Source organism: Pelodiscus sinensis, chromosome 4 (assembly GCF_049634645.1).
Source record: "Pelodiscus sinensis isolate JC-2024 chromosome 4, ASM4963464v1, whole genome shotgun sequence".
In the NCBI taxonomy this organism is placed as follows: Eukaryota; Metazoa; Chordata; order Testudines; family Trionychidae; genus Pelodiscus; species Pelodiscus sinensis.
This window is the reverse complement of record NC_134714.1, coordinates 74,026,433-74,050,931: the sequence shown is the minus strand read 5'-3', so window position 1 is coordinate 74,050,931 and position 24,499 is coordinate 74,026,433. Positions and strand designations below refer to the sequence as shown.

At 39.3% G+C, this 24,499-nt stretch overlaps 1 protein-coding gene across 5 annotated transcripts in view; it reads left to right on the top strand.

Annotated features, from left to right (window-relative positions):
• The window catches only part of FUT8 (fucosyltransferase 8), a 176,086-nt gene that overhangs the window by 40,577 nt on the left and 111,010 nt on the right, over positions 1–24,499 (top strand). For 3 of the 5 annotated variants that reach the window (XM_075927433.1, XM_075927431.1, XM_075927432.1), the window contains one exon: positions 12,415–12,824. In XM_075927433.1, the coding sequence (XP_075783548.1) occupies positions 12,622–12,824 (203 nt within the window). In that variant the 5' untranslated portion in view covers positions 12,415–12,621. Of the gene's footprint in view, positions 1–277; positions 383–12,414; positions 12,825–24,499 lie in introns of all 5 variants that reach the window. The other 2 variants (XM_075927429.1, XM_075927430.1) reach the window with 1 other exon arrangement.

The following is a 24,499-nucleotide window of genomic DNA, read 5'->3' as shown; positions in this document are numbered from 1 at the left end:
TGTTTGTTGACAGCTTCATAGTATTCCAATAGATTGGTGAGGCAAGATTTCACTTTACTAAGAAAATGTACTAGTCCAATGAGAATATAGATAATTAACACTAATTTATAGCTTGGAATTGGTTCTCAAAGACGTGTCATAAACCAAAATATGAAAACATACTCTAAATATTTTTGAATATGTCACTTGCTACAAAATCACAAGGTTTTTAAACCCATTTAATTTTTTGAGTCCATTATTTAATGTTTCTAATTATTTTTGTTTATTGCTGGCTCAGGACTTCCCTTTCTCCTTCTGAGGCTTTTCCCCATAGCGGCAGGGGGCAGTGCTTGGGAGCAGCAGGGACAGTGGATCCATGTGTGCCCCAGGAATGGGGCGGCAGGTAAGAACTTCACCCCAAGGCTCCCTCCCTGGCCCAGAAAAATCTTTAATATGTCATACCCTATTTCCCAGGGTTGCTGGATTAAAGAGATTTCAAGTGTATTTTAATTCATTCTAGAGGCTTAAATAGGATTCAAGTCTTGCAGTGTTCTTGTGCTGGTCCTGTATACTTGGTGAATTTCACTTTGTGTGACAAAAGAGAGAGTAATAAATCCCTACTTTTTCTACATTGTTTCTAAATAGGCTGGTGGTTATAGTGATTAATGTTTTAATTTTTCAGCTTCTTTTTTCTCCTTAGCGTGCATATGAGGTATATTTGAAAAGCCCACACGCTGATGTGAACTGTTTTTTGATATGTAGACATTCTTAGTTATTTTATATGTAGCTAAAGGACACAGGCCATTTAGGAAAAACACTAATGCCCTTGCGGAGGGGTGGCGCAACATATCTAGTTATTTTATTATGGGAAAACACTTAGTCCTGATCCACACTATAAACTTCTGTCAGTAAATCCATACTCCTGAGCAATGTTGTTATAGTCACCTAACCTGCAGTCAGTGCTATGTCAGTGAGAGGTGTAGTATCTCAGGGAGGTGTAGTATCTATTCCAGTGGCAGAAGCTCACCTGTTGGCCTTAGTAACATCTTCGGCACTGGTGCAGCTTTGCTGCTGCAGTGCTGTAAGTGTAGATTATTTGTATAGACTGAGAGATTTCTCAGGTAGGGGCCCAAAGCCTATTGAAGTCTGTACAACACACCTTTTAACTTCATAGGGCTTTGGATCAAGCCTTAAATATCCAACTATTGAATTTTCCTATTAAAGTTCTCAAGTTAGCAGTAAACATTTTTCCACTGTAGAAACAGACTGGTTTTGGATATGAATTATTTCCCCTGTTGTAAAAGCTGCAGTTCTAAATCTGTGTTCTTTATCTAGCAGTTCTGATCAATTTACGGTATTATTTAAAGTTTTCTTATACTGTAAAAATTACATTCTCAACTTTATATATATATAGACTTTTCCCTAGTCCAAGAAAGTAATTTGAAGAGATCCCTTAATTATTTTTAGCTTCTTTAATTTTGATTGCACAGCCGTAAGCATAAGGTGAGGCAACTCTTTAGTTTAAATTGTGATCAGTCAATTATCATTTTCTCAGTTTTATCATAACTATATTTTTGGAGTGTTCCAGGGTCTCCTCTCAGGTCTCATGCCTCTAGCTGCTGTTGTATTTGAAAGAATTAGACGGGATCTTTTTCAGGGGGTTAAGGCAAAACACCACATTTATTGATAATGTTACATCATTTGGAATATGCATATAGTGTGTTATATCTACACAGACACACACTCACTCTTGTTGATGTTATAGCTACCAGTCTGTTGCTCACATTTACTCGCTGGCCAGGTGAGTTAAATGTGAGAGATGTAGGCGCTAGAATTCTATTGGTTCGCACCAATGCTCTGAGCTTGACAATATGAGACCCAAGGACTTTTCTCCCATTCAAGTCTATATATTTTGCTATGTCAGCTCTTGATTAGTCAGAATCCATTCTTGTAACATCTGTCTGTCTGGAAGTTGTTTTTATTCTCATCCAGTATCAGAATTGTCTGGGCTGTTTCTCACTCTGGCACTCCGAGTGCAGAAGATGGTGGCCTGCAAAGACCTTAAATACCTTGCCTCTATAGGCTCTCCTTAAAAAACTCCCCAGAGTCACAGATTTGCTGACTTTGGGGGGTAGCTGCCACCACCAAGTGAAACAAAGGAATTACCCCTTTCTTCTTCAACCCAGGAAGAATGACTTGGACTTCTTCCTGCGGGGTACCCCCAATCTCTTTTCACACAAGAGAGCTTGAAAAACAAAGAGAAAATAAAATACTGTGTCTAGTAGCTGACTGCTTGTCTTAGGCAGGCAGACACACATGCACACACAGAGCCTCTGTTCCTTTCCTGGACACAAGAATGAAATCATCTCCTTAAAGTGATTTTTATTAACTTAACAAAAAAGATATACTTGATAAAGCATACTTGATTGCTAGGTATTACAGAGCAACTAAGTAAAACAAATTAAAAAAGAGAGAAAATTTTTGGGAACAACTCTTAGGGTGTGTCTAAACTACATGGCTCCATCAATGGAGCCATGTAGATTAGGCTGATCGGCAAAGGGAATTGAAGCCGTGATTTAAATAATTACGGTTTCATTTAAATTTAAATGGCTGCCGCGTTGAGCCGACAAACAGCTGGTCAGCTTTTTGTCGGCTCAGCGCGCTAGTCTGGACGCTCCCGCGTCGACCTGAAAGCACTTTATCAACCTGCCCGTTATGCCTCGTAGGGTGAAATTAAGAAATTCTGTAAATATATTTATAAAATAATTTCAAGCTTTTTAGCTGTTATATAAATGTTTTTATTAAAACTACCGTTCTTTTTATTCGTGGAATTGTCTAAATCATATGGCAATAGGGCATTACAGTTTTCTGTAACACTTGCTAATTATATATGATATGAAAATATGGCAAGCTTTTTCTGTTAAATAAAACTAATAACCAGTTCTTCGAGAGAGATGTCCCTGTGGGTGCTGCACATTACAGCAGTGTGCTGCCACCGAACCTTTTCTCCAGAGTCTTCAAAGCAGTGTCTCTGGGACCACGCTTGTGTGTGCCTCAAGCCTTGTGTTCCTACTGCATAGGCATTGAGCATGAGTCCCCCTACTCCCAGTTCCTTCTCTACCGCCTCTGGTCACAGATGGAGCTTGGCAGCGTTCCCAACCTTGTTTTGCATTTTAGATAAGTAAACCAGTTTTTCCCCAGTTGTTACCTCTTGTTAGTTCGTGAGTTATTCCCTTCATTAGCTGTTACTTACCCCCCCCCCCCCCCAAAAAAAAAACCTTCAAACAACTCTTTCCTCCAAGTTTTTTTTTACCCATAGATCATTAGTCATAGTAAGTGCCATGCCTGGCTCTTTGGGTTTTAAGTGCTGTTCTTCGTGTAAGGACCATATTCCTATGATGGATGGACATGCCAAATATGTTCGCTGCCTTGGCAAGGTTCACATCTCACAGAAATGCCCTCACCTGTGCTAATCCGAAAGCAAGAGCACAGCCTGACAGAGACTAATCCTTCAAACTGATTTTACTTGAAAAATAATTGGCCAACCTCAGATCTGGGCCTACAATCTGATAAGCACCAGGCACAAAAGGACAAAAAAATCTTCAAAGAAATGCACCTTCTCATTGCCTCAAGAGGCCCCAGCATCTAAATGCTCATCTCTGCGCGCATGGTGCCGAGAGCGAATCTGGTACCGTGTCTGAGTCCTTATGATATACCGAGCATGTCCAGCACCACGATGAAAATGGGAAATGCAAAACCCCATTCCAAGGCCACAGGCTTCAAGTTGCCTGCCTTGAGTGCTGCTGCAACTACTAGCACTGGTGTTTCATTGTCAGAACGGCAACTGCATCCAGTGCCGAGCACAGTTTCTGGTATCGCTTTAGGCACTAACCCACAGCACCTACCATTTTGCCTGGCTGCTCTGTGCCAAGACATCACACGGTACCACAGGTAGCATGGGGTGCAGCCAGCCATGGCACTGTCTATGCCAGCACAGCAGTATAAACAACATCGAGACCTCCTTGTCTCCTCACCTTTCAGTTTACCCTTTCTCGGCACTGACATTTTTCTGGTTCCTTGGCACTGAGATTGGATGTATCACCAAGAAGATTTTCTAGTGACTCTGATGAGGAGGTAGATGGGATGTTCTCACCTAACAACCCCCTGCTGATTGATTTATTTTGTGTACTCAGCCAGTACCCATTCCCCCCATGCTCCAGACACTGGGACATGCCACCTTGGTATAACAACCCATGGGTACCACCTCCCATGTCTTACCCACAATGGCAGTACTAGAGTCCGTGGCAGCCTTGCTATAAATATCATCAATCACGCAAATGTGTTTAAGTGCCTCAACACTTTCCTCAACAGTCCCCGGCCCCTTAATAGCAATGTGCAATACAAGGGGACCAGTCTGACCCCTCACTGAACACATCACCTGACATTAACAAATCGTCTTCCCCAGATGAAGCCATGATGCCTCCTCCTCCCACTATGGCAGATAATTTTTCACATTTCCAATACCTTTTAAAATGTATATCTGTGGAACTCAGTATTCCTAAACAGGAAGTGTCAGAGAACCAGCATAAATTGATAGCTATTTTACTAATTCCTACAACTTCGAACATAGCTTGATGGATTAACTCAGCCATCATGGAACCAGCAAAAGCTATCTGGCAGACACCAGCAACTGCCACCCCAACATGCAAGCATGTTGACAAGAAATATTACGTTTTCCTCCCAAAGCATCAGAGTTTCTTTTTGCACATCCTGCACCTAATTCTTTGGTGGTGGAGGCAGCACACCAAAAGACTAAACAGCAGCACTTGAGATCCACTCCATTTGATCTTGACAGCAAAAGGCTGGATCTCTTCTGATGGCAAGTCTGTATGTCGTCAACACTGCACTTCCAAGTTGCAAATTACACAGCACTACTAAGCAAATATAACCATTTGAATTATTCCTAACGAAATTATTTTATTTCAGACATTCCTGAGGCAAAGAAATAACAGTTCAAAGCTGTGATCGTGTAGGGCCATACAATCTCCAGGATGGCCTTATAGGCACGCTAGATGCGACTGACACAGCATTTAGGCTCCCAACCCACATATCTAAAAGTTCAATTGGTCTTTGTGAGATTTTAATTGCAGAAGCATCAGGAAAACTACAGTTAAAGTTTTCCTAATACTCTTACTTTTCCTGTTTGCTCATTTGGTATTACATTGGACTCTTATTTTACAGTCTTGCATTCATGTGAGCTTAATAGGTCTGCAACCTTGCATTGTTTCCAAGGAGAAGAGAGGATGTTGCAAAAATTGTGACTCTGTGCCCCAAAACCATGACTGGCTTAAAAATGAGTTTAAAAATAATACATTTAATATTTTCATTTGCTTTCTTTTTTAAAATCTTCTGCATTTAGCTTTTTTCCATAACCATGAGAGCTAGAAACTTACTTTTTAAAAAAAATTCAAGGTTGATATTCTTATATAATGACTCCTAGAGCTGGAATTCGGTAGGGGCATTCTTTCCTTTAAGAAATCAATATAATAGAATTATAGAAATGTCCAACTGGGAGATGTGTAAAGTTGGTTGCCAAAGATAGTATCAGAGGGGTAGCCGTGTTAGTCTGAATCTGTAAAAGCTGCTGGCATATAGACTAACCAAAGTGTTGGAGCATAAGCTTTCGTGGGCAAAGACCCACAGATGACATGCATCTGACGAAGTGGGTCTTTGCCCACGAAAGCTTATGCTCCAACACTTCTGTTAGTCTATAAGGTGCCATAGGATTCCTCGCCGCTGTTTCCAAAGATAGTGTTTTAAAATTGGAATAGTATTACGTTAGATTCAGCTTTACACAGGTGTGAATCAGATACCTAATATTGCCTGAAATCAGGTTGCTAATATTGAAGATGTCTAATTACACCTGGGTGCCTGTTACAGCAACATTAAAGCTTTTGGGAGAACATGCGTGTGTAACTGGTGCCCTTTAAAAATAATACATGTGAGCCTCAATCTAAGAAACTAAGTATAGATAATGTTAATGTTTTGTTTGTAGCAGCAACTATCAAAATAGAAGATAACCGTTTCAGGTATATTGCTATGTTACAATATATTATTTTTGTGATACAGTATGCTTTTTTCTTATTCTTTGGCGATACTCACCAGTAAGATAAGAAGAAAAGCTCTAAGGGCATTTTGAAAGGAGCTGTTCCCAAACAGATAGGAATCCTATTTGACTTAACATGTGGATATTATAATCAGACATGGCTGATTTGAATCAGGACTTGTGAAAATAGTTCTTATCCACTGACTTTTTTGTTGGAGTCGTCTCTTATTGCATTCTTTTTTCTTTTTCATTTTAAATCTCAAGTTTACCCTTTTCTGGATATGATACTCTCTATTTTGCAGAAGATGCCACTGAGGTGTCAGTTAAAAAAAAATTGTTTCGTTGCATTTGTCAGTGTGTGTTCCTTAACTTTGATATTTCATCTTGCTTTGGAGCCGTGATAATTCTTTTCTTGTCTCTGACATCAGAGTCATTAAAGATTAGTCTTTTCCCTGGGTTTCTGGCTAGCCTTTTTCTTCTCTGTGATGATAAAGCAAATTCCACAGTAAATTGGATAATTTTCATTAACTAGTGAAAGTGCTTTAGGGGTCATTTTTTCCAATATAATTTAATTGTACTCTAATCAGATACATATGTGAAACATTTTGAATTAGTGCATATATTCTGTTGTGAGTTCATATAATGAAAAGTCCTCTTGCAATGGATATTTGCAGCGGAGGTAAGGAGGCAAAGTTAAGAGTCCCAACTTGAAACTTAAAGCCTGCTGTCAAGTCACATTTAGGTCAGAATTTCTTTATAAAAGGAGAATTCTTACTAAACTAGAAAGAAATATAAATGTTTTAATTGAAATAAAAAAACTGCTTCAACTGTAATTTTGTAATAAACAAATAAATAAATATCTACACCGGCGACACCATCACAGGACCTAACCAGATCAATTGCAACATCATGGGTTCATTCACCTGCACATTTACCAATGTAATATATGCCATCATGTGCTAGCAATGCCCCTCTGCTATATACATCGGCCAAACTGGACAGTCCCTACGTAAAAGAATAAATGAACATAAATCAGGAACGGTAATATACAAAAAACCTGTGGGAGAACGCTTCAGTCTCCCTGGACACACAGTAGCAGATTTAAAGGTAGCCATCCTGCAACAAAAAAACTTCAAGAACAGACTTCAAAGAGAAACTGTTGAGCTACAGTTCATCTGCAAATTTGACACTATCAGTTTAGGATTAAACAAAGATTGTGAATGGCTAGCCAACTACAAAAGCAGTTTCTACTCTCTTGGTGTTCACACTTCCACATCAGCTGCTAGAAGTAGGCCTCATCCTCCCTGACTGAATCATTATCTCTAGCCTTACTCTTGATTGGTGTACTCTTTTCTTATGCCTGTATATTTATACGTGCCTCTGGAATTTCCACTACATGCATCTGATGAAGTGGGTCTTTGCCCACGAAAGCGTATGCTCCAATAAATCTGGTAGTCTATAAGGTACCACAGGACTCCTTGTCGCTTTTGCAAATAAATAAATGTTTCTCTGTGGAATTGTGGTAGTACACGAACAGCTGAAAATTAAATTGGCTTGAAACTGACTGGCCTAAGTTCCAAGTTCAATAATAAACTAGATTTTAAAATTCAGTTTAAAAAAATCTAAAGTGGTATTAGTATCATAGTAAGGATTTTTTAAAGGCTTTTCTCTTGCACAATTAGCTGTAGATGTGGAAAACTGCTTTTTCCAGAAATGATGTTTTTCTAGTCTAGTTCTGTTTTGTACAGTTGTAGTTTTACTCTAGTTTTAGCATTAGCATTGCTGATTAGCGACTGTTTTCATAACATGGTTTAAAACTTTTTTCTGTATTTAGTACAGTTTTTCTCTCCGTGTGCACAGTGGCATGGCACAGGAATTATGACAAACCTGAAAACCATGCTTATTTTTTTTGTGGAGCAAGCAAGGGTTATTTGTGTACCCAGTTGTCATTGTGTCAGTTTCTTCATGCATAAGGCTCACAAAGAACAAAGTCTAGGTCATCTTTCTGCTAAATCCTCTGGAGGTAGAATGAAAGAGTCAATGCAGGAAATAGCACCGTTCTCTGTATTTGCTGCAAGGGATCTGCCTAGGACAGTTCCTGCCATAGTTTCAGCATTTAAGCTGTATTATGCTACCTCCATTTCAGTTAGCTGGGACTCCTGAAATAGTTGCTACCAATATTGAAAGCTTTTCAGTGGAGCTCTAGTTCTTTTAAGTAGGGTGCTGCATCCCCATCAGAAATAGTGGTGCACGCAAGACAAGGTTTCTCGTAGACCTGAATTTCACACTTCTCTGCCCTCAAGAATAAAGAGAAGAATTGCCAGTTTGTCAAGGTATTTTCTGTGCCAATGACCCATTCTTTCAAAAAAGCAGTCATGGAAGCATAGATCCCTGGAAGTGTAGGGGGAGAGCAGAGATGTCAGTTCTATCTTCACAAATATTAAAAAAAAACCTCAGCTTAAAAGATCTCTGTCATGCCCTCTAGTTTCTAGCTGTTTAGCAGAGGACAAGGAAAAAGTAAAACAGTGTCTTACAGACATTTTACCCAAGATGATTTTCAGCCAAAATGTTCAAAAATAGGAGCATAACCGTAGTCACCTAAATCCACTTTTTACCACCTGTGTTATAGGTGTCCTGCTATTTCAAAATTGCTTTGTGCTCAATTGATCCCCACTACAGTCAGCTTTTGTAAATCAGGAGATAACTTTAGATTCTTATTTTTGAAAAATGTGGCCTAGTTTTCTGATTAGACTTGCATCTAATGTCTTCTCTCCCAAATATTGAGGAAAAGTTGAGGACTTGTTAAAAAATATATTTGCCAACAAAATTAAGGCCTGTCGTCTTAACTCTTTCAGAAAAAGTGATGAAAGTGATATAGGAGGAATCAGAGTGAAAATAATCATGGCCCAAATTTTTGGTAAAAGCTACAAAAATAGTTTTGACCACCGGTTGAAAGATTGTGTTGCTCTCTAGCCTTGTGCCTCTTCTCCACTTCATTTTATATACTTTAGAAATATGCATCTGTCTGTCTGTTTGCTTGCCTGTCTGTCCATCTGAGTGTCCATTTGTTCAAGAATTCCTCCTAAATGGGTAAGAGCTAGAACCACCAAATTTGGTATGCAGCTTCCTCTTATTATAAGTTTGAAGCCAGAAGAAGCTATGGTTTTCAGCACCTTTTGGTCCATGGCCTTGATCACAGCAGCCATTAACTCTGTTAACATGTTTTTTCATGGATTCTCAAGTTTTTCCAGATTCCTTTTGCTCCTCCATAAAGAAAAAAATTGCCCAGCTTTCTGTCAAAACTTCTTGACAGTTGAAAGAGATGTATTTGTTTCAGCTTCAAAAGCTGAGGCAATCAAGCTCTAACTGGTACAAACTCCAAGCTCCTTGGACACTTTGCTCTTTTGTTTGACAGCCAGCTTTCTGTAGGGTATGTCCACACTGCAAACAAAAACATCCTACCCCTAATCACACAGATCCCTCGTGTTTTTAACTTGTGTTAATTAATCATGTTAGCAAACTTGAGTTAAGACCAATAGTGAAGATGCAGCTGCTCAACTTTGAACTGAAGTTAGCAGCTCAAGTTCAAACTGAGGCTGCCCTATAGACTTGAACTCAAGCTGCTAACTTGAGTTCAAAGACAAGTTTCTGTATCTTCGTTGTTGTTGTTTTAATCTGAGTTAGGGTTATATAGCATGTATAAAGTGTTGTATAACATGAATTAAGAACATATCTTTTGTTGCTGTGAACACATGCCTTCAGAAGGTACACTTCTGAGGAGGAGAATTAAGTGATGGTGTACTCAGTCGGAAGTGTGGCATCAGACTCTGTCTTCATAGTCTGTTCCCACACTATCGCCTCTCAATTGTATGAAACTGATTGTTCCTAAGTCGAGCACTTTGCATTTGTCTTTATTAAACTTCATCCTGTTTACCTCAGACCATTTCTCCAATTTGGCCATATCATTTTAAATTATGACTGATCATTATTAGGCTGATGATTTTTCATTTTCTTTTCATTTCAAATTGTTTAATTTTGTTCTGTGTTTGTACAGACCTTAGCGCAATGGGGGAGCCTATGACACAGGCTCCTAGGCACCACGGTAATAAAAATAATTAATACACTATTGCAGGACTGCATTAGGAAGGTCTTTGAGCTCTGAGGTTTGAAGGATCAGAACAGAAACTAGACTGTATAGTTTCACTGTTCCTCAGGAGAAATAACCAAGATATCGTGGAAGCAGCCTATGTATCCCCAAATGAAATTTGCTTTTTGCCATGACAGAACAAAATACATATGTGTAAAGCTACCTTAGAAATGTGTAGAAAAGTATGGGCACCTAATGTGCAATTCTGCAGTACTGTCTTGTTCAAAGAAAACTCATTTGCCCATGGTGGGGTGTTCTTTTTTTTTTAATCAAAGACGCCTTAGATAGAAAGACTGAGAGGGTGACTGGAAAGCTTTTTTTTCCACTTAAGTGCTATTTAGTTGTTAACTACTGTTAATTCTGTGTGTTTTGATCTGCCATATGCCAGTTGTCTGAAATGTAGTGAGATGGTTTTGTGCCACACCTTTCATAAAAGGTAAGAAAGCTTTGTCAACCTTTGATGACAGTAACTTGCGCGTTATTTTGAATTTCATGAATCTGGAAGCCAGTGCTGCCAACATATCCTTTGTAACTGGACCAGTATGTAGGTTGTTGCATGGTAGGAACAGCATTCCTCTCAACTTTAATGGTGACTTTTCTCTTGAAGTTGGTCGAGCTGCAAGGAGGCTGTCATCAAAGGAAGGTTAAAAAAAGAGATTAGTTAAAGGAATGTTTCAGAGGGGTTTTGTTTAGATGGAAGATTTGCAGACTTGAAAATTCCCAACTTCATAGCAAGAACTGATGCCTGATAATTGGCACAAATACTCAGTTGCAAACAAGGAAGAAAGAGTAAGATGGGGAGGCAGGGTTGGGTGACTGGGTGACTTCTCAGTTCATATTTAAAATATCAATGCTGGATGTAGTGAGATAAAGGAAATTGTTAGACCAGGAAGTGATGTGCTTTTGCTAAGCAGAAAATTGAGCTGAGATGTTTTTAAAAGGTCACTTTGGATAAAATTGTTTTGGTTTTGTTTGCCAAATAGTAGTACTTTCTTTTAAGTTGGTCTAAACACAGTTGTGTATATAACTGTTAAATATAACTTCTCTGTACTTAAACACGAGTTTTCACAATTTGAACTGGCTTCATAAGCTTTGAAAAGCCGAGGTGGTGTTTAAAGGGGCAGCGCCACACAGCTGAGCCGGGGATCAGCTGTGCGGCACTGCGCATGTAGAGACTGGGGTTAGCTGGCGACTCCCTAGCTGACCACAGGTTCTGCGCACCATTTCCTCAGAGTTCATGGTGAGCTGGGGATTTCCCAGCTGATCCTGGGTTCTGCAGTAATACTGTGCTGGAGCCCGGGTTTAGCTGGGGAGTCCCCAGCTGAGCCTGGGCTCCACATGCATAGCACTGTACAGCTGAGCCCAGGGTCAGCTGTGTGGCATTGCTGCTTTCTAATACCCCTTCTCCCCCGCCCCGCTTTGCTGTCTCTATGTGATAGAGGCACCGGGGGGGTGGGGAGGGGAAATCGACTAGTCTTTAACATCTCTAGTATGCATCATTGCATTTGTTTTAGAATTACATGAAATATTTGTGCATTCTTTCCATTGTTCAAAAACTTAATTGATTTTCTTTTCTTTTTTTCTACTTGAACCCTATGAGTTTTCTTTCTGTGCTTAACTATAAGGTGTTAATTTATTTGAAGTCCTTCTTTTTTCTGTCATTTGAAAGTCCAGTGTTTCTTTGTAGAAATTATAGTATTGGAAGACCTAATAATGAAGCAGGATAGTGTTGCAGTTTAGTGAGAAATACAGATTTGTGGTACAATAACGATAGCTAGAAGTGAAAGTTCATACAAGTGAAAAAGGATAGAAGACAAAAAAAAGTATAATTTGTATAATAGCCATGCTTATGTTTCCATTTAAGTACTAAATTTTCTGCAGAATGTCTAATCTGATTTATTGATGAATCAATGACTTAACCTTTTGTGATGTGTGAAAGGGCATTGTACAAATTAGTGAGCATTATTATTTGGAAGAGCTGATGATATTTCACATTATTTTGTAGTAAACACAGGTGATTTACTGTGAAAACTTAAAAGGTTTTCTTTCCCTAGTTGATGAAACAGTGTTTATATTATCTGTCAATTTTCTTGCATGGACATTTACTTTAATTGCCATCCAATATATTCCATTATTTATCAATCCTCTTACTTAATTATACTTGTTTTTATTCTTTTTACAGAATATAAAACCAAGAAATGTGTGATACATAAAGTATTCTACATACATCATCATAAGGATTTCTCTTAAAGAATTGCGTTGGACTAACACATTATAATTTGTGTTACGCATAATGTGGTGAAACAGCGGAGCAGAAGTTGTCCATCTTTGTGCTGACTAAGGAATTACAATGTTTATTTTGTGAGCTAAGTGAACTGAGCATCTGAAAATGCGGCCATGGACTGGTTCCTGGCGTTGGATTATGCTCATCCTCTTTGCCTGGGGGACCTTGCTATTTTATATAGGTGGACACTTGGTACGAGATAATGAACACCCAGATCATTCCAGTCGTGAACTATCCAAGATACTTGCAAAACTTGAACGTTTAAAACAACAAAATGAAGACTTAAGGCGGATGGCAGAGTCTCTCAGGTAGGCTAAAAAATTATTCAGAAAACTTGTGTGTGGTGATTTAGAAAGTTCTTTGAAAATGTTTCATTTCATTGTTTATACATGTTTGCAAGATTAAAACACAGATTTCAAACAAACATTTTTCCTTTATGTACAAGGCTGCATGGTTTATTGTGAGGCAATAGTAAAAAAAAAAATTGTATGGCAGTTACTTACTATACATGATAAATGATGTGTGACAGGATCTAGACAAATGTAATGTATCTTAATGCAGACCTTGATGCCCTAGAAAGACATTTTATAGACTATATATACAGTACAAAATAACTTATTTTAAAATGTTGAATGTTAACTATGTTATAACAAAGATGCATTCTATTAAAGAGATTTTCCTAAGAATTTGGATTGCTTGTAATTAACATTGACAAGGTATACTATATTGGGAAAAAATGGTAGTGTTCACATTTTAGTAAATTCATTTACAATTTTATTAATCTGTGAACAAATTAGGTGTAGCATGTTAAGTATGGAGCAGTGAGTGCAACATACTGTCAGCTTTGAAGTGATATGTCTACCCTTAGGCCCCGTTTAACCCAATGACATTTTTCAATAAGTTCCAGCTATTACTGCCATGTGGAACAGAATGCTATTCAAGACTAAATGCTTGCTGCTGCCAATTTTAAACACCATGTCTCTGGATAGTTTGGTAATCTGGACATAAGCAAATATTATACATTTTAATATGCCAAATATGAAGTCGTACAAAGTATGTAAGCTATACTTACCAGATGAGAGACTATCCCAGGAAGCAGGGACTCTGAAATAGACTTGGGGTTTAGTGTGACATTGTGGCCGAAAGGGCTAATAAAATTCTGGATGTATGAACAGTGGAATTCTGTATTTGGCATTGGTGTGACCGCTACTGGAATACAGTGTGCAGGTTTGGTGTCCACAGTTCAACAAGGATGTCAATACGTTGGAGTTGGTTCACAGAAAAGCCACATGAATGATTAAAGGATTAGAAAATATGCCATATTATGGTGAAAGGCATAGTGCTCATTTTATTTCAATCACAAAGAGCTCCTCAATCTGATAGGCAAAGATATACAAGATCCAAGTACTAGCAGTTGAAGTTAGACAAATTCAGATTATAAATAAGGTACAAATTTAACCAAGAGGGAAATTAACTATTAGAGAAACTTACAAGGGTCGCGGTGGATTTTCTTTCATTGGTAATTTATAAATAAAGGTTTAATATTTTTCTAAAATATGTGCTTTAGTTTAAAATAAATTAATTCAGAAAAGGCCAATGACCTGTATTATACAGCAGGTTAGAATAGATATCACTGCAGCCCTTTCTAGATTTATAATCTATGAAATTCCATTACTTTCTCTTTAAACTGAATAGATTGAGTTCCTTAAGTCTTTCTTTCTAAGGCATGTTTTGTAAACCCATGAATAATTTAATAAAATCATAGAATACTAGAACTGGAAGGGACCTCGAGAGGTCATTGAATCCAATCCCTTCCTCTCATGGCAGGACCAAGCACCATCTAGAGGTTATCCTTGACAGATGTCTGTGTAACTTGCTTTTAAATATCTCCAGTGATGAGGATTCCACCACCTCTCCAGGCAATTTATTCCAGTGTTTAACCGACCTGACAGGAAGTTTTTCCTAATGTCCAATCTAAATCTCCCTTGCTGCAATTTAAACCCATTGCTTCTTGTCCTATCATCAGAAGTCAAGGAGAACAATTTTTCTCCCTGCTTCTTGTAACACCTGTTAAAAAATACTTGAAAACTTCTATCATGTCCTCTTTTAGTCTTTTCACAACTAAACAAATCTAATTCTTTCAGTCTTTTCTCAGAGGTCATGTTTTCTAGACCTTTAATCATTTTGAACATTTTTTTCTTTTCCTTACTGATACTTTAATATGGTATTTAAAATGTGGAATTGGACACAGTAGTACAGTTGTGGTCTCACAAATTTTCATATACAGGGTTAATACCACCTTTCTTCTCTTATTTAACATACACTTGTTTATGCATCCAAGGACTTCATTAGCTAGCCCTTTTTGCTGTTACATTGAGCTCTTGTTCCATTGTAGATCCACCATATACCTAAATCTTTAAACTCTTTCTTGAGTACAGGCATCTTTGTATATTCTGCACATGGGTAGACTTTCTGTGCCTGAGACTAGAAAAGATTACAAGTAGTCTCTGTCCAAGTCTGTATCTTGGCTCTCTTCATGCTCAGGATTTTCCCACCTTGGATGCAATAGGGATGAAAAATCAGACTAAGGAAGCACCTAATGGAGAATGGAATACACTTTATCAGATCCCAGTTAGATATCTTACTGACAGTACCAGTCCATTGCCATGAGCAGGGCTTGACAAACAGTGGCGAAATCTATTCGCCAGCCTTGCACTGCGCATGCGCAAGACCCGCATTGCGCATGCGCGCGCTGCCGGTGATTGAGGTGACCGGCTGAAATCTACTCACCATGGGCAAGTAGAAACAGCGATTTGTTGAGCCCTGAGCATGAGAGTCTTCCACCCACTAAGTATGTTGTGGAATTGAATCTGGTAAAACTGACAACTGGGACCTCTGTACTGTGGGGGACACTGAGTCGACATATTACCCAGGAGGATAATGTTCTCTATTTTGAGGTCTAGTTGTTATGAGGGACACTTTGACCTCAGAAGAGGAAACTACCTAAAGAAGGAGTTTCTATCCACAAATTGGAGCTTCCTCCAACTGGCATTTATAGTACTGTCAATGGACATGGACATGGACCTGGCCTTCTCATCAGCTGAATCGGAAGTCGAGCAAGACCCAGAGGAAGCTAGACAAGTCGGGGCTTTGAGAGTTTTTGACCTGTCCTCTTCCACAGCCTTTCTGTCACCAACAACCTTGGAATGCCATAGAAGAATCAAAGGTGTGGAGACAAACATATGATGCATCATCCACCTGGATGAGAGCCACACAACCTCATCCATTGGTTTAAAGTTACTTTTCGTGAGATGTTCAAGACTTGTGACCTAACGATGTAATTGCTCCTGTTTCTGAACTCCCCTTTGGTTAATGCCTATCTTACTTTGCCTACAAATGGAGGGCTATCACAATGGACAAGTAAATGCTAGATTATCATGCACTTGGGCTCCCCCATCACATTTCTTTCTCTGCTTCCTGCATAACCTCTTTCTCGGTTCCTCTTCCAGAACTACTGGGCACAGGAGGTGGACTCTTTCTTTGTGATAGGAGCAAGTTCCACTCAGCATCAAAGGAAAGGATTTTACTAAACTATTTAATAATTCCTAGAAAAAAGGGAAGAGGGACTCCATTTTTAGCCCATGCCAGCTAAATATTTTTATTCATGAATTACATTTCGGTGTGCAAAGAGTGTCTTCCAATACAGACTGGCTAACCTAGTTTTAAACTAGATAGACCAGGGCAAGAGACAAAAACCCACAGGTAATTCCATATCTGGGTGAATGGTCAGAATCTAGGGAGAATCTGTGCAATCACAGCAAGAATTGAAAGAGAAACAAGATGATATAGAGGGTATACACAATTAATATCTTGGGGATCTGTATACTGATGCAAGAAGTTTGGGGAATAAAAAGGAAGAGCTAGCAATGCTAGTGAATAAATAATTATAACATAATTACAGCACAGAAACTATGGGATGATTCAGATAACTGGAATATTGAAGGATATAGCTTGTTCAGGAAACACTGTAAACGAAAAAGGAAGTAGTTGGTGCCTTGTATATCAAAGAGAAGAATACTCTTGCATGAAGATTGAGATAAAGCGGGGAGATAGATCTGTTGTAAATCTCCTGAGGAAAGATAAAAGGATAATGTTATGGTAAATTCTATAATATACCACCTAATCAGGAAGAAGAGGAACATTAGACTCTTTTTTTAAATAAGTAACAAAATTATCCAAAACATGGTACTTGGTAGTGATAGGGGATTTTAACTACCCAAACTTTTGTTGGAAAGTGATACAGAAGAACACAGATTCTCCACCATACTCTTGAAATGCATTGGAGACAACTTTTTATTACAGAGATAGAAAAAGTGACTAGGGCTATGTCTAGACTGCATCCCTCTGTCGACAGAGAGATGTAGATTAGGCATACTGAAATTGCTAATGAAGCCGGGATTTAAATATCCTGTACCTCATTAGCTTAAACATGGCCGCTGCTTTTTTCTAAATGGATTTTTTTTTCAGAAAAAAAGGCAGTCGAGATGTGGATCTGTCAAAAATAAACCCTTTTTCAACAGATCCGCATCTAGACTGCTGGTTTTTTTTAAAACACTTTAGAAAAAAAGCGGTGACCATGTTTATGCTAATGAGGCATGGGATATTTAAATCCCAGCTTCATTAGCCATATCAGTGTGCCTAATTTACATCTCTCTGTCGACAGAGAGGTGTAGTCTAGACACACCCTAGAGGAAAAGCTATTCTAAATTTGATTTTTTCCATACAGATAGGAATTGATTGAGAGTTTGAAGGTGGAATGCAGCTTGGGTGAAAGTGATCATGAAATTATATAGTTTATGATTTTGAGGAATAATAGGAGTGAAAAGAGCAGAATAAAGAATTTCAAGAGGGCAGACTTTAGCAAACTCAGAGAATTGGTAGGTAAAATTCTGTGGAAAGCAACTGTTAGGAAAAAAAGTTCAGGGGAATTGGCAATTTATAAGGAGCACAAGAGCAAACTATCTCAATAAACAGGAATGACAGAAAGTATGGTAAGAGACCAAAATAGCTGAAGCAGGAAATCTTCAACATCCTGAAACTCAAAAGAATGTCACACAAAAAGTGGAAACTAGGTCAAAATAGAAAGAATGAATATAAAAAGAATCCACAAGCATGGAGGGACAAAGTTAGAAAGGTCAAGGAAAAAATATTTTAAATTAGTTTGGGACATAAAGGCTAGCAAAAAAACATTTTAGAAATACATGGGAAGCAAGAGGAAGACCAAGGAACAGAGTAGAGAGAGATGACAATACAGCAGTGGCCAAAGTATTAAATGCCTTGTTTACCTCACAAAATAAAAGGTATCAGCAATTCGACAACTTACACAATGAAAATCAGCATAGCTGGAGTAGGATCTGAGGCGATAGAAAAAGAACAAGTTAACCATTACTTAGACAAGTTAGAAATGTTCAAGTAGGTAGGGCCTGATGAAATACTTCCTAGAATACTTAAGGAACTTTCTGAAAAAGATCTCTAAGCCATTAGTAATTATCTTTGAGAATTCATGAAGGATGGACAAGATCCCAGAAGACTGAAAAAGGTTAAATACAGTGTCTATTTATACATAGGGGAATAAGGACAAGACAGGAAATTATAAACCATTCAGCTTAATTTTCATATACTGAAAGATAGCAGAGTAAATAATTTGAAGTCATTTAGAAGAAAATGAAGAAACAGCATGGATTTGTCAATAATAAATCATATCAAATCAACCAAATAGCCTTCCTTGTCATGGTAAAAAGCCTTGTGGATAGGATGTAGGCAGAAGTTGTGTTGTATCTCAAGTAAGGTTTCTGATGGCCATCTGATGGTTTCTGATGTCTCACATGGCCATCTTAACAAACTAGAAAAATATATTCTGGATGAACATTACTATAAAGTGTTTGCTCAGCTGGTTGGAAAACTATATTCAGAAAGTACTTATCAAAGTTTCACAATTGAGCTGGGAGGATACATTGAGTGGGATCTGACAGAAGTCTGTCCTAAGTCTTGTTTTAGTCACTATCTTCATATATGATTTGAGTAATTGCATAAAAAGTACATTTACAGTGATTGTGAATGGTACCAAGCAGGAAAGGCTAACTAGTGTTTTGGATGAAGGGATTATAATTGAAAATGATCTTGAGAAACTGGAGAAATGAACTGATATAAAGAGGATGAAATTCAATAAGTATAGATGCACCATATTACACTTAGTAAGAAATAGTCAACTGCACAAATACAAAATGGGAAATTAATGTCTCAGAGGTACTTCAGAAAAGAGCATGTGGGTCATAGTGGATTACACATGAATTAAGAGTCAACAATATAATAATGCTGCCAAAAAAAAAAAAAGCAAACATCATTCTGAGATGTATTAGCAGGAGTACTCTTTGCACAAGCTTGCTCAAATATGTTTTAAAAGAAACAAGACCATTGTCTCAGATGTGGATGCACAATGGCAAGCAGATTTAGTGGATATGCACCTGTTCTCCAAACACACATTTTAACAATGATAGACATTCTATCAAAATATGCATGGGCCTTAGGCCTAAAGGACAAGACGGGCAAGGAGATAGCCAAGACCTTTAAAGTTATTTTCAGCGAAGCTTATGTGCCTCAAAAATTACAAACTGATCAGGGAAAACAATTTTTAAACAAACCTTTAAGTGGATTGTTAAAGCGGCATGGTGTCCACCATTTTGTTACTAACAGTGAAGTCAAAGCAGAGGTTGTGGAGCGATTTAACAAAACTTTAAAATCTAGGATGTGGAGCTATTTCACAGCCCACAGTACCTTTTGCTACATTGACGTGTTACCTGAGTTTATAAAGAATTACAACTGGAGCTTTCACAGAACTATACATACCAGACCTGCTGATGTGAACCCTGCGAATTCTCTGAAGGTCTGGAAAACTGTTTATGGAGACGATTTTAAAATAAAACAACCTGTTGGCCCTTTTAGAAAAGGGGACCACGTGAGACTCTCTAAAACCAAAGGTGCTTTTAAAAAAGGTTATGAACAAACATTTACTGATGAGATATTCATAGTGGATGAAGCCTTAACCAGGGGTGAGAGACCTGTCTACCAGTTAAAAGATTACGAGGGTGAGACAGTGACAGAGATGTTTGACCCTGAAGAATTACAAAAGGTGAACCCCAAACAAGACAGGATTTACAGAATTGAAAAAGTTCTAGCAGAGAAAGGGAAAGGGAGAAAAACATCTATTGGTGAAATGGTTGGGGTGGCCCAACAAATTTAACAGTTGGGTAGAAGCTTCTCAACTCTGTAACATTTAAGCGTAAATAAAAACAATCCCGCCTGCCAAGGGAGAGAGAGAGAGAAATGGGGGACGGTGGCTTTTACATCACTTTTTGCCCAGCAATGCCAGCTGTGGGGTTTTTCCCCAAAACACCAGCTCAAACTTTATGATACAGCTAATAAAGTGGTTGGATCTACTGGGTGCCTGGGAAGTGGGACTAGTAGAAATACAATACCCGCACAGCTAGAACAATATTACTGAGGACACCCCTTTCCAAATCACCTTTGGAGATAAATCATGAACAGCATTCTGGGTTAGCTAGCTCCCCGATGGTAGAAAACGTAGAAGTAACATTGGTGGATTTAAGTCTAAATTTTCTACCCACCGGGTCATAATTCATGATCGCATCAGGTGGTCCAGAATGATGTGCCACAATGTTGTTCATATAATCCAATAATTCGGGTATGCATGAGTAGTAACCTTGTCGTAGGATATAACTCCATGATTTATCTCCAAAGGTGATTTGGAAACGAGTGTCCTCAGTAATATTGTTCCAACTGTGCGGGTATTGTATTTCCACTAGTTGTAATTTTTGAGGCACGCGACCTTCGCTGAAAATAATTTTAAAGGCCTTCGCTATCTCTTTGCCCGTCTTGTCCTTTAGGCCAAGGCCCAGGCATATTTTGATAGTATATTTTAACAGTGATCGACATTCTTAAAACCGCTGTTGTGTTTGGAGAACCTGTGCATATCCACCAAATCTGCTTGCCATTGTGCATCCACATCTGAGACAATGGTCTTGTTTCTCTTAAAACGTATTCGAGAAGGTTTGTGCAAAGAGTAAGCATCCTGGTCTGAAAGCCATGATGTTACCTGTCTTCTGTTCAAAGTTTTATTGTGCTTTTTGACTGCTTGAAACAGAGCGTTCACCCCACCAAAGCTGCCAGCTTCCCCAGGGGAGTAATATATTTTCTTTAACATAGCTATCTGTGTAGACATGACTGTTGTTTGTGTTAATAAAAGATGCTGTAAGTATGGAAGGAACACATTCACACCTACACATTTAACGCAAGTTTTATTAATCACCTGGATTAACACATTTTACAGTCGTCTGCAAAATGGGCGCCCTGACACCCCCACCCTCATCGCTATTAGGGAGTCCAAGTTGATTCATTCTTCCACTTTGTCCTTTTGTTCTCGAGATCCATGTGTCAGACATGAGCAACAACAGCTGGCACAAGATAGATTTACTCCCACAGGACTACTGATGTGCAGCTTCTCAAAGGCCTCTAGAAAGTCATTGTTGAGCTGTCGAGAGATTGCCAGCTAGATTCACAAAACACCCATTATGCCCCCAACCTCGATCTTTCATTTACCTGTTTGACTTCTTTTCCGTTCATCTCGTCCAATTCCTGGGAGCCATGGTCAGTTTCCACCACAGAGGCAGATAACGAGAGGCCGTCTAGCTCATCGGGCTGCCTCGTGAACAGTTGGGTTTGGGGGTCAGATTCTGGTGTATCCAATAGGAGTGGGGGCAAAGGGCCCCTTTTCACCTCTCCCTCAGCCTCAGAACTGTCTCTGATGTAGTGCTTTCTCCCCATGTGGCGGAAGGCCCTTGGCACCAAAGCAAAGTCCGAAATTCTGGCGGGGGTGGCGAAGGAGTCCATGTTTCCACTCAGCGTTTGCACGACTTCTGAAACATGTGCTCTTGGAACAAGATGGTCTCTTTTCTGTGGCGCTAGAACTTATGGGGAAGTGCTATGCTCTGATTGGCAGAGGGTGGCAGGAGAAGATCTTAGAGGGGTTACATGACCCACTTCTGGGCAGGTCACCCGATCCTGAAACTGCTCCCTGATTAGTCAAAGCGGTTTGCCAGGTGGTCCTACGGGGGAAAAACCCTTCCTGATTGGTAGAGGGTGGTGGGATGAGTTCTTAGGGGTCACATGACATCCTTTACTTCTGGTCATGTGTCCCTCTTGACCCTGGATGTACTACCCCCCAAGGGCGGGTCTTCTGGTGACGGGGAGGGACTAAAGGGATCAGGGGGTAGGGTTAACACTTGATTGATGGTAGACCTCTTATACTACTACCATGCATGCAGTAAGCAACACACAAGAAACCACTTCCTTTCTACTCAGTACTGATTTGGCCTCAACTGAAGTGTTGTGTCCAGTTCCACAATTCAGAAAAGATTTAACAAATTTGAGACAGTCAAGAGGAGAGCAACAAAAATGATAAAAAGTCAAGAAAACATGACCTGTGAGGAAAGTTAGAAAAAACTGGACTTGTTTAGTCTGGAGAAGAGAGGACTATGGGAGAATGTAATAATAGCCTTTACATTTGTAAAAGTTTGTTATAAACAATAGGGTGATCAGTTGTTCTCCTTAATCACTGAGAAAGGCATAAACTGCAGCAAGGGAGATTTAGGAAGATTTTCATAATGTCTAACCTAACTATAAAAGTAGTTAAGTGCTTGAACAAATTATGTGGGGAGGTTGTTTAATGTTTAACTTGGAGATTTTTAAGAACAGGCTAGACAAACACTAGTCAGGGATGATCTGTATAATAGTCCTGCGTCAGTGCAGGGGACAGAGCTAGTTGATCCATTGAGATCTCTTCCAGTCTTACAATTCTATGATTCTATGGTTATGCTAGCATCAGCAATTCTCTCCTTTGAAAAAGGGACATGGATCTTTGCTCTCAACATGAAAGATGCTTAGTTTCGTATGGATGCTCTCCTGTCCCACAGAAGGTTCATCTCTCCTTTGATAGGACAGAAACATCATTTCAGGGTTCTTCCATTTGGCAATGCCACCCAAGGTTTTCTCAAAAGTGGTCTTAATGTTGACAAGCATAAATGAGATAAAACAGCTTCTTCATCTTCCCACACTTGGATGATTAGCTTCTAAGAGTAATATCCCACATGGAACTTTAGTAGGCAACCTTGTTGTTTCTCTGACTCTTGGCATACTTGGGACTGTTTGTAAACATGGAAAAGTCTATTCTGATTCTCACATGGCACATCCTGGAGTAGACTTTGCCAAGTCTCTTCAGTCAGATTCCATGCCATGAACAGTCTAAATACCAAGGCACCTACAAACCCCAAACAGTAATCCAGGTTCGGTAGGTCACATGATCTCTAATTACATAATGCTGTTTGACAGACTTCATCTCCATTGTCTGTAAACCTAGTCCCAGTCAGTATATATGCTAGAGCAGTGTTTCTTAAACTATGTTCTGCGGAACACTGGTGTTCCATGAACAATTCGCAGGTGTGCCGTGACCGCTTCTTCGTTTTTGTTACTTTTTTGTTTTTGTCTTTTTGTGTGTGATGACAATTTTTTTTTTTTTTTTTTTTTTTGGAAGAAAATTTTCATAGGTGTTCCGCATAAAAAATATTTATTATTATTTGGTGTTCCGTGGTCTCAAATTTAAGAAACACTATAATGGCAATACCTTGGATTTACTCACATGGTAGATGAACCAAAAACGTGTGTTGGAGTTCTTTCCTTCTTCTCACACCCATCATGTTGATAATCATGGACTTATCCCTTATAGTCTGGGGAAATGGCAATTGTGGTCACATGGAATGAGTAAATTAATGCCTTGTGATGCAAAGATACGTATCAATCTCTAGGAGGTAAGAGCAGTCAGATAGAGGTCTATAGTTCATTCTTCCTAGTCATACAGCAATATCTGGATAACATTGGGTGGTATGATGACCATCTTTTAGAGAAACAGAGATGGGCAAAATCCCAATCTCTGTTCATAGAGGCAGTCAATTTATTGTACTGGTGTATTTTGAACTTCTTCAGTTTTTGCAATTTACCTTCCGGGCATTTGAAACTCACTGGTGGACTGCCTCAGCAGACATTTTACCACGAGTCAAGAATGGGAGTTACACAGTTTAGTGCTAAACAACATCTTTGCTCAGTTGAGCATGGCATCTTGGGACCTACCCTACTTACAGATCAACATGAAGTTCAATGTATATTATTCCAGAGCAGTATGAGGTAGGGATGTAAGTGACTAGTTGACTAGCCAATGAGCAAATGCTTATCGGGTAGTTGAGTGGAAAGTCGACTAGTCGCTTCCTCCCCACCCCCATTGCTGTATATCAGAGAGAGGCAGCAAGGTGAGGAGAATGAGCTGGTGCTGGGGGGAGCTGGCTTAAAAGCCAGTCCCCCTGCCCAGCACTGTCTCCATAGGGGGCAGAGGGCAGCAGGGAAACAGTGCGAGTGGGGATTGAAACAGTCCTGTTCGTGCCAGTCCCACTGCTGCTCCTCTCCCTTTGGAATGTACAAGAGCTGCCTGAGGCTCTTGTACATTTCAAAGGAATAGGCACAGAGAGGAACCTGTGCCAGCGGGGACTGCTTTGCTTCCTGCTGGCGCGGGTTCCTGCTGCCTCTCTCTCTTTGAAATGTACAGGAGCCACCACAGCTCTTGTACATTTCAAAGAGAGGCGCAGTGCGATAGCAAGCGCCCCCCCTTATCGACTAATCGAGTAGTCAATTAAAATTCCATCGACTACTCGATTAGCTGATTAATCAAAATTTAACATCCCTGGTATGAGGCAATGCCCTTCAGCTGTTCTGGACAGATGACTTGAAGTCATGCCTTCATGTCCATTCCACTACTACCTTGGAGTTTATGGAATATTTGTCATGCTCAATGCACTTAACT